The 19,797-nt window shown below is 42.9% G+C and overlaps 1 protein-coding gene across 1 annotated transcript in view; it reads right to left on the bottom strand.

Moving 5' to 3' along the window:
- Positions 1–2,203: 2,203 nt before the first annotated feature.
- Positions 2,204–19,797, bottom strand: part of ARHGEF17 (Rho guanine nucleotide exchange factor 17) — a 64,313-nt gene continuing 46,719 nt past the window's right edge. The window contains exons 13-21 of the mRNA XM_044285417.1: positions 18,688–18,881; positions 17,844–18,088; positions 14,387–14,633; positions 14,085–14,171; positions 13,776–13,843; positions 12,601–12,749; positions 11,995–12,169; positions 7,466–7,723; positions 2,204–6,881 (exon numbers count right to left, since the gene is read on the bottom strand). Of these exons, the coding sequence (XP_044141352.1) occupies positions 6,709–6,881; positions 7,466–7,723; positions 11,995–12,169; positions 12,601–12,749; positions 13,776–13,843; positions 14,085–14,171; positions 14,387–14,633; positions 17,844–18,088; positions 18,688–18,881 (1,596 nt within the window). The 3' untranslated portion in view covers positions 2,204–6,708. The remainder of the gene's footprint in view (positions 6,882–7,465; positions 7,724–11,994; positions 12,170–12,600; positions 12,750–13,775; positions 13,844–14,084; positions 14,172–14,386; positions 14,634–17,843; positions 18,089–18,687; positions 18,882–19,797) is intronic.

Below are 19,797 nucleotides of genomic sequence, written 5' to 3'. Positions count from 1 at the left end.
AACTGTACAACTCAATTGAAAAACAAACTGAAATCTTTTAGGTAGAGGGAAGAAAAAATATAAAATAAAATAATATGGTTGCATAAGTCTGAACAACCTTAAACTAATACTTTGTTGAAGCCCCTTTTGATTTTATTACAGCACTCAGTCTTTTTGGGTATGAGTCTATCAGCATGGCACATTTTGACTCTTCTTTGCAAAAACACTCCAAATCTGTCAGACTGCGAGGGCATCTCCTGGGCACAGCCCTCTTCAGATCACCCCACAGATTGTCAATCGGATTCAGGTCTGGGCTCTGGTTGGGCCATTCCAAAACTGTAATCTTCTTCTGGTGAAGCCATTCCTTGGTTGATTTGGATGTATGCTTTGGGTTGTTGTCATGTTCAGCTTTCTAGCAGAAGCCTGAAGGTTTTGTGCCAATATTGACTGGTATTTGGAACTGTTCAGAATTCCCTCTAGCTTAACTAAGGCCCCAGTTCCAGCTGAAGAAGAACAGCCCCTTGACATGATGCTGCCACCACCATGCTTCACTGTGGGGATGGGGTTCTTTTGGGGATGTGCAGTGTTGTTTTTGGGCCAAACATATCTTTTGGAATTATGGCCAAAAAGTTCAACCTTGGTTTCCTCAGACCATAACACCTTTTCCCACATGCTTTTGGGAGACTTCTGATGTGTTTTTGCAAAATGTAGCCTGGCTTAGATGTTTTTCTTAGTAAGAAAAGGCTTTCGTCTTGCCCCTCTACCCCATAGCCCAGACATATGAAGAATACAGGAGATTGTTGTCACATGTACCACACAGCCAGGACTTGCCAGATATTCCTGCAGCTCCTTTAATGTTGCTGTAGGCCTCTTGGTCGCCTCCCAGACCAGTTTTCTTCTCGTCTTTTCATCCGTTTTGGAGAGACGTCCAGTTCTTGGTGATGTCACTGTTGTGCCATATCTTCTCCACTTGATGATGACGGTGTCCACTGTGTTCCATGGTAGATCTAATGCCTTGGACATTCTTTTGTCCCCTTCTCCTGACTGATACCTTCTAACAATGAGATCCTTCTGATGCTTTGGAAGCTCTCTGTGGACCATGGCTTCTGCTGTGGGATGTGACTAAGAACATTTCAGGAAAGACCAACTAGAGCAGCTGCACTTTATTTGAGGTCAATCAGAAGCACTTTACATGATGGCCGGTGTATGCTGACTCCTATCTAACAGGATTGTGGATGTGATTGCTGAATTCTGAACACAGCTACATCCCCAGTTATAAGAGGGTGTGCACACTTATGCAACCACATTATTATTATTATTTTTTTATTTTAAGATTTCAGTTTGTTTTTCAATTGAGTGGTACAGTTTATAGGTCACATTAAAAGGTGGAAAAAGTTCTGAAATGATTTATCTTATTTTTTATATTCTAAAAGTTTTTTTTTAGACTGGGTGAGTCTTACTGGTTAGAGCACCTAGTTCTGTTCGGCTAAGCAGGAGAGCCACCCATTAATAACTATCAAGTATTTTTTAATAAAAAATTGTGGTGTATTTTGTTATACATAGAGTGGGATCTCTTTCCATATAGGTGTGATTTGGAATGGATGGACGGACTTCATTTTGTATTCTTCCAGTTTTTATTTTCTTGGCCGAGATACCGCCATCGATGAGCTGGATGATACTGTTTTTTTTTTCTTGGGAAATGTTCTTCATGGCGGCTCCTGGATTAGAACCAGTTTCCTTTCACTTGGGAATCAACCTAATAAGACACTGAGCTATGAGGGAATGTGAGGACAGGTTGTAATTTGTACAATACAAGAAGAAGAAGATTGTTCCACCACCAGAAGCAAAACAGTAACAATGCAGTTACATGAGAAGAATCTGCAGAACTAATCAATGTATGAGATAGCCAAGATGATAGTCTATAAAATGATGGGAGTCTCACGTTCCAAGCCGTAGTGGATGGTGAGATATGGAGCCTGAAAGTCAAAAAAGTTCAAAACATTGTTATCCTTTTGCTCGTAAGTGGAAAAATTGATGACCTATGTCAGTGGAGGTTCATGGTGGTGCAGCCTCATCATAGTGTCCACAGCGCCATACATTGTATAGTGGCTCCTAGGTGTAACTGGATACAAGCATCAATGCAAGATGGCTACCCGTCCCCGCTATTTTGTGCCGCCATGTTGGAGAAATCGGTCTTATTTTGTAATAAAACACAAGAAACAGATAGGATTCAACACCGGTGAACTTTATTTACAAAGAATCCACAGTGACAAAATAAGACAATATAATAAGGCAGTCATAGCGACTCACACAATACACCAAGAGGACATTACCCATCCCCCGAAGGCGCCGGAGTGGTTACAACTTCTATGTGAGGGTGGGAGGCTTCCGACATTTTATATTTATATATATATAAAAATATGCCATCAAAATGATTTGGACAATCAGACACTCAGAATATTATTTACAGGAAAGGCAACTTACTGTCTGCTCCTATGTACAATACTCAAGGTCCATAGTCTTACTCCCTCCCAAAAAAAATGACGTTCTGTAACCCCGTAAGTGCTGGAGGGGACTTATTACAGTGCAAGACATAGCAGCACTGGCAGAGTTGTACTGGGAACTTCATTATCTGGTGGGCGCCATAGGACACGTGGTTACGCCTGCGGTAAAATGGACGCAATCGGCAGCTTTAATTATAAATCTGTATCACATTCATAAAAAATATATATAAGTCCTTGAAAAACTGAGTGACAACCAATATGGCCGCCACTACTGACAAACCTGCCTATTCGGCATTAGTAGTAGGGATGCATCACTGCGTTATCAGGTAGAAGGGCTGTTCGTGGTCTGTGGAAAGCTGGCTGACAACCTCTTGTGGGAGCTGTAATGTTGGCCATATTGGTGGTCACCCCAGTATTATTTTATTCACTGATGATATCAGAGTCACGAGGTGCAGCAATGGGATTTTTCCTCTACTGGCTGGCCTATGCTGCAGAGAGTGCATGACAAACGCGTGTAGGGGCTGTAATGGTGGCCAAGTTCGTGGTCACCCCTCCTTCGTGCCCAGAACTAGATATTTCTTATATTTACTGAGGGGCAGAACTAGGATTTTTCTTCTGGCCTATGCTGCAGAGAGTACATGACGCTTTTTTGTTTTCTCACCGATTAGCTGTAATACATACATGTCTGGCTGGTTATAGGCTGGAATAGGAAAAGGGCCTCACAATCTACACATTCTTAGGTCTCTCTTTTTAATCACATTTATATACCAGATGCATTTATAAAATGAATGTTCCTTTAAATGATTAGCCCCATTAGGAATGGATCCTTGCATGATTGTCACATCCCTCAACTATCTGAAATTGTCAATCCACCTAGCAGTAACTTTTCCGTGCTCCGTCTCTTCTCTATGTTCTCCTTGCAATTGACCCTTCATCCGTCCCCCATAACCCCAAGTAACTTATTGTTCCTCTCTGTCTCCCTCTTGTGGTCAAATCAGGTATATCTTAACAGAACATATACGCTGTACCTGTACTCTGCCTGCATCCTAGCCAGGTCACCTTTCTATTTTTTCTCATATGAGAGTGGATACGGGCCCCTCTACTGCTGGGCCCTGTAGCAGCTTTGATTGTCAGTAGTCCAGTCACTTCCCACAACCTCCAGTCCTGGGAACTAAGGGATGGTCCCCCCATTTTTGCTGGAGAGAAGGCAGCAGCCGATGGGAGAGCTTCCCATGCGGTCACTTTCCAGAATCAGGAAGTGCCAAGTCCTGCAGCATGAGAGAGAATGGGAATGCAGCTTTGGATGTGACTGGAGCATAAAACAATCTGCGCCAACAGACGTATTTACTCACTGCTAGATGTAGCCTGACCCTGTAATGTAAAAGATTCCTTGTAGTATCCAAAAATGTCTGTGGAGGGATCTATATAAATTTTAAATCTATACAATTTAAAAGGCCAGCCCCAGATTTATCAGCTGGGGTCCAGCAGCTGTGATCACTCTCATTGATTTCAGTGGAGACCCCCCCATGTGTGACCACCTCTCCAGAGTATATGGTGCGCAGCCTTATGGCGCAGAGTACCGCCTCAGTCGCGGTTTTCGCCCGCGTAGCGTATTGATACAGGAGGCCGTGGTCGGTTCGTATAATAAAGGGTCCATTTTATTTATATGATACAATGTAACAGTGAACGTGTCATGGAAGTGCCATGAAAAGGGAATATAGATACATATATACACACCGCGCATCCTGGAATAGCGTGCACAGGGCGTTATGTAGGGGCAGACACCCTCCCCAAAAAGGGCAGGACTCCTCGCTTGTCCAGATACAATCCAGAGACAAGGTGAGTAACTTTACACATACAAGACTTATATACAAACACTTCTCTTCCCCTGATCTTCAGCTACGTCCTGCCTTCTACTCCAGTCACACCCAAAGCTGCATTCACAGTTCAACAGGTCTCCTGTTAGTGCTCTCGCTGCAGGAACTTCAAGTGTTCTGCACAGCCCGAGAGCGAACAGGAAGGCTGCAGAATTGTGAATGCAGCTTTGGCTGTGACTGGAGTATAAAATATTTAATGCAAGGTAAGTACAAAGTTACTCAGCATTCTCGGAGGATTAGACCTAGGTATAAATGATAAAATCATCCTCAGAGGAGACACTTTAATGCAATAAAATATATATTTCTCCGATTCTATAAAATGTGATATTACACGGAGCTCGGAGTTTCGAGGATTTTGTACATAAAGATGTTTTTTTACTTCCGAAAATTCATTCTTTTTTCGATTTTCCTCTTATTTCAGCAGTAGAAATTGCAGCGCCCGGACTCTCTAAACTATTGGACGTCCATCCATAAGAGTCCAATGGTGAAAAAAATAAAATAAAATCTGATGTAGAGTAAACACTCAAGAGGAGGGCCCGGCCCCATCCATTCCAAGCCTCAACTACAACGGACATTTCACCCGTGTATATTCTAATCTCCCTGCAGGCTACGCCTCTCCTCTATACACCCCGGTTCAAGAGAGCATTAATAAAAAAATTGAATTGGTGCATGCGGCATCAAAATGACAATACTTTGGACTGGTGATTACAAGAAGAGCAGCACCGCCACCTAGTGTCAAGTTCAGTTAATGCACTCTGAGCACAAGCTAATACAGAAAACAATTAAAAAATAAAAAATAAAATAAAATATATATTTTTTAAAGGGGATGTCGCCCATATCTGTTTAGAAGTTAATCACATGTTGGGGAATGGTCTCTGTGTGATGTCATAAGCCTCCAAGCAGAAGTAAAATGAAGAGGCATACGCTGAATATGTGACAACTCATTGTGTAGCATAGACTCTGGTCCAATCAGACGACACCTTCCCATGCCGCCGGGGATTCTGAACCCCCTGTCGGTCAAGAATACATGTTATGTTTTTAATACCCTGTATCTGCCGAGGCTGTGATGTCATCACCGCGGAAATTCTGTACATTCACAATATCCTCTGTATCTCCTCTATACTTACACAAGGCACAATGTTTAACGCCATCCAATCGATCATATACTGTACGTGTTAAAGACGCAGCAGCCATGTTAAAAGATAAAAATTAAAAAAATAAAATTCGGTCTGATCTTCTCTGTCTGGTCTGCTTAAGTTTTTTTGTTTGCTATTCCTCTGTTATTCCTCCTGGAGATACATTTGACATTGCCACCCACCTTGTGTGAATCTACACAGATCGGCACCGACAGCGACAGACTGTGCAGGGACACATCCTCAACCATTTTTTATTTTTTTTGCAGGAGGAATAACCGAGGGATGACCCAACCCAGTGTTGTGGTGGGATTGTTATCTCACGAGTCAGACATGCCAGAACAGACCCTCTTTAAAGCTTCTAGACATGGAGAGTCTCAGCGGATGGAATCAAGTCGAGAGCAACGGGTAAGCTCCTCATCCGCATGGGGACTACAAATCTCAGCGCGCCCACAGAGTCACTGGTTGCTCCTAACGGGTTGAATTTGGTCTTTCTAAACCCAAGGTCAGTAGTGTCTCTTGAGTCTCTATCACCACAAGACGCAGAGATCGCCATCCGTTTCACCTCACTAAAAAATATTAAAATTTTCAGGACACAAGTTTTTCACTTGACAATAAATAAGAACATTTAAAAAAAATGGCGGCCAACCGGGCCGGCAACACTTATACACAGTTTATTTGTAGCCACAGAATCGGAGTGAGCAGTCAGACCCTCCGGACGCTCGGTCTTGTTGGGCCTGACCGAAGGTGGACCCGCCGACTGCTATAATGTCTGTAGGAAAATGCGGACAAAGCACTGACGGACAGCAGTAGGACGTGTCGCCAGAGTCGCTGCTCACTCACCAGTGGTTAATACCTTTTTGCAGACTTAGAAGGTGCCGAGGGCCGGTGAGAACCCACCGACGACATGTTCCCACCATCTTGAGGATTCAGCTGTAGGCACGTTAGAGTACCAGTATGGCCATCACCATGGACACTTTGGCAGTTGTACTCTGTCGTACCACCCGAAACTTCCACGCTTTGTTCATTGACTCTTTGGACTTGAGGGCCCCTGGCGCTCATCATAAACCTCTCTGGAGTTGGCTCCTGGAACCCTGCGTCATGGAGATGTTGGATGGGGCAATGGAGGTGTGAGAATGGAATACGTCAAAAGACAAGCCAAAGACGGAGTAATGGGCAGCAGCGAGATCAGAAGAGTGCTGTGTGGTGGGGTCATCACACCCTCCAGAGCAGCAAGTGGTTGGTGCTGTCATCCCTGCCCACAGTCTCGCTGCTGTTGGTGAGCCTGAAGTCCTCATAGCCGTCTCCTCCGCTGATGACCAGGAGTTTGGATTTTGGTCGGTGTCGGGTGGGGTCTCTCTTTTCTGTGTCGCATGTTTGTTCGTTGCCTGATGGTAGTAAAGAAGGGGTTAAAAAGTCACAACAAAACCTGCCAGTTGGGGTGACAGAACGCAGACCATTGGGGTGACACAACAAGGGCCATTGGCAGTTAAAGGTGACAACAAGTAAGGTGACAAAAAGGGCCACTGACAACTAGGGTTGACAGCAATGCTCACTGACAATAGGTGATATAGACAATGGCTGCTGACAACAAAGGGCACTGACAATTAGGGTGATACAACAATGGCCACCATCAGCTGGAGACACAACAATAAAAATTGGGGTGATACAATGGCCAACTGGGAGTGACAGCAATGACCACTGACAATTGGGGTAAAAAATGGACACTGAAAATTGGGGCAACAACAAGAGTGCTAAAAACTGTAGTGACAACAATGGTCGCCAACAATTGGGGTGACAAGAGCCGGCTGAAAACTGGGGTGATACAATGGCACAGTGACACTTGGGCCACTGACAAAATTTCTATGATAATTTCTGCCCTTGATTTGCTTCCCTCAATCATGTGGATCCAATACGGTTCTTAGTTATGTAGCGCCACCAAGCTGTGGAGCAGGTAACAGCAACCACTCACCTTGGTCTCCAGGCAGAGGAAAGTGCACGTCAAATCCATCAGGTAACTCCACCGATGTGAGGAACCGGACATGGCCTGTGTGTCCTTGAGAGAGTCCAACTGGGCTGATGGGGCCCTTCAAAGAGCTGGTGCTGGAGGTGATGGTCAGGGTGAGAACCACCCCGGCACTGGTCCCAATCCACAAAAGATCTTTGCAAGCCAGAAGAGCCGTGATCCTCAGACATGCCGACTTGTGCTGGCGGATGATGGCATCGGAGCCTTGAGGGGAAGCAGAGGAGAACATTGAACTGAATACAATAAAAACAGAAAGACACATAAACCTCTACATCATATAAAGATCCCAACCGTCATCACCCTCTATATCATATAATACACTACTCACAAAAAGTTAGGGATATTTGGCTTTCGGGTGAAATTTATGGAAAATGTAAAAAGTTCCGGCTCCAGTGATATTATATCATAAAAGTCGGGCATTTCAGTAGAAGCAGTAATGGTGATTTCCTCATCTCCGACAATTAATTGAAACAAAAGACGACCCCAGTGGTGGGTATACCGCCACAAAATGTCAGTGTCTCAAGAACATGTGGCCTTGAGCATCAATTACATCTTGACAACTACATCTCCTGCTTTTCACAAGTTGACTTATTGTCTGCTGAGGCATGGCATCCCACTCTTCTTGAAGGGCGGCCCTCAGGTCATTGAGGTTCTGGGGTACAGAGTTACGAGCCTCTACACGGCAAATCAGCCGATCCTATAGGTTTTCAAAGGGATTCAGGTCTGGAGAAAGTGCAGGTCACGCCATATGAGGTCCCCCAGTCTCCAGCAGACGTTCCCTAATGATGCGACCTTGATGATCTGGCGCATTGTAATCCGTGAAGATGAAATTAGGCCTGCGTTGTTCATGCAGAGGCATAATGACTGGATTAATGATGTTCTTCAGGTTGTCACCGTACCATTCACACAGTGTAGGGCAGTTCTGTATTGACTAGACACACCTTCATACACTGTAACACCACCACCACCAAAGGATCGTCTGGTGACAACAGTGGCTGATGCAGAGCGCTCTCCTAGATGCCTCAAACATCATTGGCGGCCATAATTTCTGCTCAGCATGAATCAACTTTCATCAGTGAACAGCTCTGAGGCCCACTGGTCCCTCGTCCAGCGTAGATTTTCCCTGACCCATGTAAGACGATGACGCCTGTGCCTGGTGTTGTGGTCAGGTACCCTTGCAGGTCGTCTAGCACACAAACCACGCTGATGTAAACGGTTTTGAATGGTCTGACGTGACACTTGGGTGCCTCTCATCTCCCTTAAATGTGCCTGGAGTTGTGTGGCATTCATCATCCGGTTCTGCAGGACATTGTTCACAAAGGGGGATGTGGCCAAAGGACGTCCCCTTCTCTGCCTTTCTGTGACTCTTCCAGTCTCTCTCCATCTCTGATACAACCTGCTGATGACTCTCTGTGACACTCTAAGCTCAGTGGCCACTTACGTCTGAGAACATCCTCCTTAAAGCCTCGCAATGGCGAGGTACTGTTGATCAATTGTTAGGTGTCGTCTTGGTCTCATGATGTCAAAATGTGAACAGCATGATGAGGAGGACTGTTTAAATACCAATTCTAATTAAACCAGGAAAATTATAGGGTGATTCATAGATCAAACACCTGTTGTGAATATTGCAGTTAAGCTCCTTGTTAGAGAACAGCAAGTTGTGCAAAATGTACTGAAACATTGAACAGTTGGACATGTGCATTCAGAAGTTTAGAGATGGTCACATTAAGTTCACCTGTAAAGGTTAGAGGGGATTTTAGGTTCATCCTGAAATTTTACCCACAAGTCAAATATCCTTAACTTTTTGCGAGTAGTGTCTAAAGCTCCCAATCTTTGTTACCCCCATGGTATATTATATAAAGCGCTCCCTTGTCCATTACCCTCTATGGTAGATTACATAAAGATCATTACCATCTATGGTATATAATATAAAGATGCTGACAGTCGTTACCCTCTATGGTATATTATATAAAGATACCAACAGTCGTCACCCTCTACTGTATATTATATAACGATACTGACAGTTGTCACCCCCTATATCATATTCTATAAAGATGCCGACAGTCGTCACCCTCTACAGTATATTATATAAAGATGCCGGCAGTCGTTACCCTCTACGATATATTATATATAGATGCCAACAGTCGTTGCCCTCTCTGGTATATTATATATAGATGCCGACAGTCGTTACTCTCTATGGTATATTATATAAAGATGGCGACAGTCGTTACCCTCTACGGTATATTATATAAAGATGGCGACAGTCGTTACCCTCTACGATATATATTATATAAAGATGCCGACAGTCGTTACTCTCTACGGTATATTATATAAAGATGCCGACAGTCATTACTCTCTATGGTATATTATATAAAGATGCCGACAGTCGTCGCCCTCTCTACGATATATTATATAAAGATGCCGGCAGTCGTTACCCTCTACGATATATTATATATAGATGCCAACAGTCGTTGCCCTCTCTGGTATATTATATAAAGATGGCGACAGTCGTTACCCTCTACGATATATATTATATAAAGATGCCGACAGTCGTTACTCTCTACGGTATATTATATAAAGATGCCGACAGTCATTACTCTCTATGGTATATTATATAAAGATGCCGACAGTCGTTACCCTTTATGGTATATTATATAAAGATGCCGACAGTCGTTACTCTCTATGGTATATTATATAAAGATGCTGACAGTCGTTACCCTCTATGGTATATTATATAAAGATGCTGACAGTCGTTACCCTCTATGGTATATTATATAAAGATGCTGACAGTCATTACCCTCTATGGTATATTATATAAAGATGCTGACAGTCGTCACCCTCTATGGTATATTATATAAAGATGCTGACAGTCGTCACCCTCTATGGTATATTATATAAAGATGCCGACAGTCGTTACCCTCTATGGTATATTATATAAAGATGCTGACAGTCATTACCCTCTATGGTATATTATATAAAGATGCTGACAGTCGTCACCCTCTATGGTATATTATATAAAGATGCCGACAGTCGTCACCCTCTATGGTATATTATATAAAGATGCCGACAGTCGTTACTCTCTATGGTATATTATATAAAGATGCTGACAGTCGTCACCCTCTATGGTATATTATATAAAGATGCCGACAGTCGTTACTCTCTATGGTATATTATATAAAGATGCCGACAGTCGTTACTCTCTATGGTATATTATATAAAGATGCCGACAGTCGTTACTCTCTATGGTATATTATATAAAGATGCTGACAGTCGTTACCCTCTACGATATATTATATAAAGATGCCGACAGTCGTTACTCTCTATGGTATATTATATAAAGATGCTGACAGTCGTTACTCTCTATGGTATATTATATAAAGATGCTGACAGTCGTCACCCTCTATGGTATATTATATAAAGATGCTGACAGTCGTCACCCTCTACGGTATATTATATAAAGATGCCGACAGTCGTTACTCTCTATGGTATATTATATAAAGATGCTGACAGTCGTTACCCTCTACGATATATTATATAAAGATGCCGACAGTCGTTACCCTCTATGGTATATTATATAAAGATGCCGACAGTCGTCACCCTCTATGGTATATTATATAAAGATGCTGACAGTCGTTACCCTCTACGGTATATTATATAAAGATGCCGACAGTCATTACTCTCTATGGTATATTATATAAAGATGCTGACAGTCGTTACCCTCTATGGTATATTATATAAAGATGCCGACAGTCATTACCCTCTATGGTATATTATATAAAGATGCTGACAGTCGTCGCCCTCTACGGTATATTATATAAAGATGCCGACAGTCGTTACTCTCTATGGTATATTATATAAAGATGCCGACAGTCGTTACCCTCTACGATATATTATATAAAGATGCCGACAGTCGTTACTCTCTATGGTATATTATATAAAGATGCTGACAGTCGTTACCCTCTATGGTATATTATATAAAGATGCCGACAGTCGTTACTCTCTATGGTATATTATATAAAGATGCTGACAGTCGTTACCCTCTATGGTATATTATATAAAGATGCCGACAGTCATTACCCTCTATGGTATATTATATAAAGATGCTGACAGTCGTCGCCCTCTACGGTATATTATATAAAGATGCCGACAGTCGTTACTCTCTATGGTATATTATATAAAGATGCCGACAGTCGTTACCCTCTACGATATATTATATAAAGATGCCGACAGTCGTTACTCTCTATGGTATATTATATAAAGATGCTGACAGTCGTTACCCTCTATGGTATATTATATAAAGATGCTGACAGTCGTTACCCTCTATGATACATTATATAAAGATTCCGACCATCGTTACCCCCATGTTATATTATATGAAGCGCTCCATTGCCTTTACCCTCTATTGTAGATTACATAAATATAGGTTACCCTCTATGGTATATTATATGACTATGGTATAATATAACCATCGTTACCTGCTAGCATCTTGTGCACGGGCGGAGCAATGTCCACTTCCGCCAACTGCTCAAAGGTTGTGGCGTGATAAAGGCGAACCTGGGCGCTTCCCTGCAGAGCGATCCACATCCCCACGTTACTTGTGACCATACACGTGACACAGCGGTTCTGATCCTGTCCAATATGGAATGTGTGCTGAAGATGGAGAACAAGAGACGGATCAGGACATGGACAGAACTGTGCTGACATCCACGTAACCGTTTCCTCAGAGATCCATCAGCTGTCAGCGAACGGCCTCAATAAATGGTTACTTACATAGCATCACAACATCCTGCAGCTCTGTACAGATTGTAGTCAGGCAAGTCTGGCCTTGGCCCCCGCAGCTCACACTCTAATTAGCCTGTTTTACATTCTGTTCTTTAATATGCCACAAGTTGCGCACAATTTATCAAGACATGGGATGGTGCAGAACACATCTTCCACACTTTGCATCCTCATGGCTGCTGCACTAGGCAATAAGAAATTTGGCCTTGCCCGTTAACGTGATTTTCCTAATGTACATTATAACACTGCCCCCAGTGATGGTCCTGATGCATGGCATCACCCTTTGAAGGTCACCCCTTTACCTCCTGAAGAAGGGACGATGTGTTCAAGATGATGACCCTGTTCTGACAGCCGCACCACAGCTTCCCAAGGATGGACACCATCTTAGTGATTGGGCTTCCAGGTGAACCGAGGGTCAGAGTTTTTGAATTCTGAGGGTCCCAAAAACTCCCTAGAAAAAATAAACAAAAAGACATCAAACACGCCTTGGGTCCTGCAAAAGCTATAGCAGGTGCCAGAAGCTACCTGTCAATGATGTCACGTGACATCACCTATGAGGACATCATACTGCAGCGAATCTATATATACTATATGGTTCCACATTCAGCATACATGTACATATTCTGGTGCGGTGTCCTTAACGCATGGTACAGGAACAGTATATCTAACATACAGCTGATGGAGAGAACTTTGATCCTGGCCGTTTAACCCCTCAGACTCCACGGTCAATGGCAACTGCAGCAGCTTAGTGTTTAGATAAAAGGAGCAGGTTCCCATCAGTGCCCTCACATTGCCATCATGGACTGCCAATAGGTTGCCTTTGCATCTGAGGGTTTGCTGCCTGCTATTCGATCCTTTGTTACAGCGGCTTTTACCCCTCACCCTGTTGCAAACGCTTGCATGCTCGGTGGAGGCGTCAGAACAATCGCTTGGCTTACAGCACTCTCCTACACATGACCACCATTAGTCATGCGAGCGATGTTACAGACCGTTTCCAGAGAATTAGGTTCACAAAAATATCACAAAAGAAAGGAAAATAATAAATCACCAGAAATCAGAATGGTACGTCAAGCTTGAGATACGCTGAGGTATATGCTGCCCACAGCTGGGACCCCCATTGATCCGGAGAATAGGGTCCCGTTCCCTGTGCAGTGCTCTCTCTGTTTATTCTGTATGAGACTGCTGGAGACAGCTGAGCACAGCGCTCCGTCAGTCCAATAGGGAATGCATGACTTTCTGAGAGGGGAAGGGGATCCCTGCTCTCAGGATCTGTGGGGATCCCAGTGGTCGGACCCCCGTGATCAGTGCAGGACAAGGGATAACTTTAACACTTCTTGAACAATGACAGGTAAAATCCCAGACTGGATGGACCTGCAACGCGTTTCAGGTCTTACTAACCCTTCAACACAGTAGCCTGAAACGCGTCAGTGCTGGATCTCATGTGACAATTTTTGATGCTTCTCCGTCAGCCTCTTACCTGCTTCTCTCTGGTACACAATGAGATCTCCATTTGCTATGGACACAAACACCTGATTATCCAGATACCTGCAAAGGAAGGCGACAAGAGATGTTGAGAAGTCATTGCTCCACCTTCTTCTAAACCCCTTTCTTAGAGGTTCGGTGGACTATCAGCTTCTGAGGTCTTGGGGCCTAATTGTATTGGTTACCAATTCAGATGGCCAAAGAAAACTTTCCCTTTCCTACTCCTCCCCCTTGTGATTTTATCTGTGGGGAAGAGCCCATGACTAACAATGAATGGATCTAGGGTGGTGAACGTGGCACTTACAGGATACACATGACTGAGGCCGCATGCTGCATCTTCATGCTGTTCTTACGATTCCGGATGTTGTCTGAAGATTGGTAGACGTGGATGCTAGGCAGTGAAGACAAGGAGCTCAGAAAGTCTTACAGTATCATCAGAATATCATATATCAGCCACCTTAGGCTGGGACCATGAATAATTACCACATTCCATAGGTAATGTTGCTGGGTCTGAAGACCCCAAGTGGTGGTATTTAGTTCCCTCTAGGTTTTCCCACCCAATATTATAACCTTGCCACCACCATAAGATACATATTGATCTCATACCAGCCGTCCTCGGTCCCCAGCCACATGGAGCTCTGGTAAGCCTCGGGGTCAATACTCAGAAGGTCATCTAAGCTGCCCCTTGTAAAGGATCCTCGGCTGGATCTCCTCACTGCTGGCCCATCAGTGGGACTCTCGCTGTCCAGATTCTGGTTGAAGTTGCTGGGGATGGGCAGGAACCCAGGCTCCTGTTCTTCTTCAGAGCTGGTGGTCTCAGCCATTGTGTCCTTGACACTTGTCATCTCTTCATCTAATAAGTCAACATAAAACCCACCACTATAAAAAGAATCCCTACATTCAGCACAATGACATGTAATACACAATGTGTCATTCAGCCTCTAGGTGGCCATTGTCGTTATCGATAAGGCGTTTTAGTCGGTGACTAGAACGTCTAAAAAGCTAAAGCTATATCAGAAATGATGCTTTGAAAAATAGATTCAGAAGGATCAATCCTGTTAAAAGCACACATACTGCCTGGTAGGGTTGATACTACTGATTAAAACCTGCCTTGTGAAAATTGGTTGCAGCGTTCCCAAGAAAAAATACTTTTATCTAATATATATATATATATATATATATACGTATATATGTATGTTGTTGTGCCTTTTCATAGGTATATAACATTTATATCAAAATATTCTAATTATAGTGGATTTGATATATAATAGGCCATATTATGTTATGTTCACCATTTTGTATGTATTTTAAAGTAGGCCGAAAGAGGTTCATGGAAAGGATTTTTTTTTGTAGTGTTACCAGTCTGAGAAGAGTCATTCTTGTCTCCTTACGGATTTATTACTGAGATGAGGATATTCTCTAGACTCTCTGGTGTTAATTACCCCTATGGTTTAATGTCTATTGATGAAGCAGAAAATCTGTGATGTATGTATACACATAATGAACATTAGTTTTTAGTATAAGATAATTAATAGGACATATGTATTGTATTATATTATTGAATATTATAAAGGACGTCAATGCATCTATTATCTTATATATTTCTCACTAGGAACGCATACACTCCTAAAGCGTGATGAGAAGAATTTCAAGTGTAAACTTTGTAGTGAGACAGTGTTATTTTAACTAACAATCAATCAACCGTTGGTGTAACAGAGGAGACAGAAATGTCTGAGTACAAAGTCCATTATATTCTTATCGGTACATAAATTTGAGAGTATGGGCAAAGGCTAAATGTCAAGTCTATGCCTTAATGGGTTTAGGTGTCAAAAATAATCCCTTAACTCCGTTTTAGGATTCCATATATTATGTGTATAGAATGTAAAAGAAAATCAGACCTGGACAGTTAACCCTTAATAGTGATGATGCTAGTAGCTTATGCAATACTGCCACCTAGGTATGAATAGGTAACATTGCACCAACAGCTGAAATGCATTCTGGGTGATATAGTGACATCACAGTCATTATCATATGTACACGCCTAACCGACAATGATTGGAAAACTTCAAGTTAGGAAGGTGTGTCTAACTGATAAGTTAGTGATCATAAACCACACACACATTGAAGGGCGAGAACAGCAACAGAAAAGAACAACAGGGAGCAACAGAAGACACAGAAACACAGAGAAACAAAGAAAGAAAGGAGAGACCCCAGGAGAAAATCTCAATGAGAACAGACCTTAGAGCTGACTTCCCTTAGACTCTGCATATCATTTGTACTCTCGGGTAACGTATAATTTTATTATATGTAATATTGATTGAATTAATTAGCTTGATATTTAGGAAAATCCCCGCTTTATTGCGGATGTGTAATGTTAGATGTACTACATCAATATTATCACTATTCAGTAAAGATGCATATTACTGAATAGAAGATCCAATATTGATATCAAGAGAGAATCTCTGATTTGAATATTTTTCAATTCCATAGTCTGGATCAGGCTTGATAATTTATAACTTATGTAGCAATACTACCCAATATCCAAGATTAGTCATAGTTTTAGCAGAGCAAGGGTTCGTATCTGTCCTGATTATTATCGAGTTTTATATCTCATAATTGTGGTTGAGGCGGGTTGTATTACATTTTTATGTTTGAGAAGTGTTATGGAACGCTGGTATTCTGTTAGAGCCATCTAGTGGCGAATTTTGGGTACGGCATATCACTGTGTGTTATTGCATATTATTGACTTTTATATTCATTATGCTATGATTATATTCTGAGTTATTGTTTAATAAATAATTTATATTTTTGCATAAATGCTTTTACCATGATTTACTGATTGCACAACATAACTAAATTAACAACTATCTCTTTTTGAGGTGTTTTATATGTCCACCTCTAGGATCAACTCCCTTTGAAATTTTTCCTTTGATGCAAATTTTTATATAAAGCATTTGCTTTATATTCCCGTCAATGTATGTATGTATGTATCTTCCACGATCACTCAAAAACGCAACCATTGATTTCAACAAAACTTGGTATACACATCCCTTGATACCTGGAAAGAAATCTTGTGGGGGTTAGAGCTCTCTAGACACCATAACCTATCATTATAAAAATTGTTGAGACAAAATGCTGAGCGACACATGTTGTCATGTAGCCCTAGCATTAAAGGGGCAGGGCGCTGTGAAGATCACTGTTAAAGGGGTGGACACTGTGGAGGTCACTGTTAAGGAGGCAGGGCCACTATTAAAGGGGCAACTGTTGTGGAGGTCACTGTTAAGGCAGCGGGGTACTGTGAGGTCACTGTTAAGGCAGCGGGGTACTGTGGGGGTCACTGTTAAGGGGGTGGGCCCCTGAGGAGGTCACTGTCAAGTGAGTGGGGTGCTGTGAAACTCACTGTTAAAGGGGCGGGCTGCTGTGAAGGTCAAAGCTAAGGGGATGGGCTGCTGTGGGGGGGGGGGGTCGGTATTAAGGGGTGGGGGATGTGGAGTTCACTGTTAAAGGGGCGGGGTGCTGTAGAGGTCACTGTTATCGGGGATTTTGTCGATATCTTTTAACGACACACAGAAACATTAAATGAAATAGATGAAATATACCTGTGCGAAGCCGGGTCTTTCTGCTAGTTCTTTATACAAATGAGGACTTCCGAGCATCGAGGAGCGTGGCCAGCACTCCAAAGCGGAGTTGCACTGCGGAGCTATGCCTCGCCTATTGATGCACTAAAGCTCTTGTTTGTATAAAGACTAAAAGTTTTTTTTGGGGGGGGGGGAATGCCACAACAGATTTTCACAAGACAGGTATCATTGCGACCAGCAGGATCAACCCTACTAGGCAGTATGCCTGATTTAATGAGGTTGATCCTGATGACTGGTGCTTTTTTAATGGTGCAGACCCTGTAATTTCTATGGGACTCATGCAAATGGTGGGATCCTGAACAGACTGGATCCATACCCTTCACTTATGTTGTGGCGTGTGTCCTCCGATTTTTTAATGTGAACCAGACCGGGTCGCTTTGACATTTCTCTCTGCACCCCACTGATTTCAGCTAAATGTTACTCACTCGTAAAACTGGAAATGATGGTAGAGCGGCTGGCTTGGCTCTGGAGGGTTCCGGAGGGGCTGGGAGAGGATTCATCGTCTGTATCGTCACTGTCAAAGGGCACCAAGTCCCGGCTGGCACTATCTGTGTGTTCTGAGAGCTCCAGGGAGGATCCGGAGATGGAGATATGGAGGCACTGCTGGGATGGAGGCTCATCCAGATGCTGCTCCGATGGGCGATTCATCAGGGCTGGTGGTCTCTCTCTGCTATGGGACACAAAAATGTAATAATCTCAACACGTCATAGAGCCCCCTCCCTCCCTATGACACATGGGATATTCCATATTCATGAACATGGAAGCTCCTTTTTCATTCTGGAAACCATCAACAAGCTGCTGTTGATGGATCTGTTTATTATTTAAAGGTTCTGTGTCCTGCTGCTGATTTGACTGGATTCTTCTCAACCTCTATAAGTCACCTTTTATCGTGTCCAGCTCTCACTCCTCAGCAAGCTCATGTTTATGTCACAGTAATACAATGGAAGCTGCCACCACCTTTGTTACACAACACTCTGCAAGAACTGGACACTCCAAATGACCATCTGAAAGGTAGTCCAGGATGAGGTAAACAGCGCCACTCCTGTCCACAGGATGTGCGTGGTATTACAGGTCAGTGTCATTCACTTCAATGGAATTGAGTTGCAATACCGCTAACAAACAAGGACCGGTGTGGTGCTGTTTTTGGATGAAAGTGCCTATATTTTACTAATTCTGTACTACCCCTTTAAGAATTGAAAGAATTGATCGAAAAGGTTGCAACAAAAAATTCACATTTTACTTTAAGGTAGGACGCGGGCGCCGACCTACCTGTAATTCTTCTTCAGTCCAGGCACCGAGGCGATGCAGAGGATGCGGGCAGAGCAGACAGCGATGCATGCCTCCACCGTGGGCTCGTTCCTGATGCTCAGCAGACAGACCTGCCCCACGTAACCATCGCTGTTACACACCCAGACCTCATACATGTTGTCAGGACTGCTCTGACTGGGAGAGGCACATGAGAACTGGAAGAAGAAAGTGACTTAATTATGGTCTTTATACTCTGGAGGAACAGAGATGAAACTCTTTAGGTTACTGTCCCTTTAAATTAAAGGGTTTCTTTACTTATTAAAACTATGGCTCAGTAAAATTTTTATATGACAGTAAAACCTTATAATAGTCTCCTCCTTTTTATTTCTCTCTTCCTAATCTCCTAAATCTCTGCTTTCCATGGACTTCCTGTCTCGGGGGTCACATGACAGGAATCCCATGCGAAGAGTCTGTTATCGCTACCATGGCAACCCCAGAGGAAGCACAATATAAGGAGATCGGGAAGGAGAATTTAATGAGGAAATATTATTTTTGATTTACTAATGAATTTCAAGTTTTTAGAAAACAAAATTCCTCAATTAATCTTGATGATTGTGATCAGATACTCTGCTGGTGACATGATCATTACATTAGTAGGTTACACCTTGGGGTAAATTGATGGGTCCGAGGATGATGTGGGCCACCAGGCACCCAACTGCTCACACATGGGGGGAACTTGAGCATTCCAATTGTAAATATCCACTATGGAGTCCTTCAGAAGTCCTTATGAACCAGCCCTGCAAGAACAAAGCTTTCTGGGAAATTCCAAAATAACTGGGGAGGTTGGCCCTATTGCCCTATCCCTGCTGTCCCTCCATTATGGATAACCATTTTCAGCACTGGGAAAAATAATTTAACCAACAGTGATTATTACAGCAACTGTTGAGAAGACCAGCATAGGAGACAAAGTCTCCACGTTGGAGGTGGTTTTGCAGAAAATGATAAACCAGTTTCTCATTGGCTCTACCATAGGTCTGCACAGAACAGAAGGTTCCGCCATTAGCTCCACCATAGGTCTGCACAGAGCAGCGGGTTCTGCAGTTTGGTCCACCATAGATCTGCATGGAACAG

The sequence above is a fragment of the Bufo gargarizans genome, chromosome 3, assembly GCF_014858855.1.
Source record: "Bufo gargarizans isolate SCDJY-AF-19 chromosome 3, ASM1485885v1, whole genome shotgun sequence".
NCBI lineage: Eukaryota > Metazoa > Chordata > Amphibia > Anura > Bufonidae > Bufo > Bufo gargarizans.
Note: the sequence above shows the minus strand (reverse complement) of the source record. Positions and strands in the feature narration are given on the sequence as shown.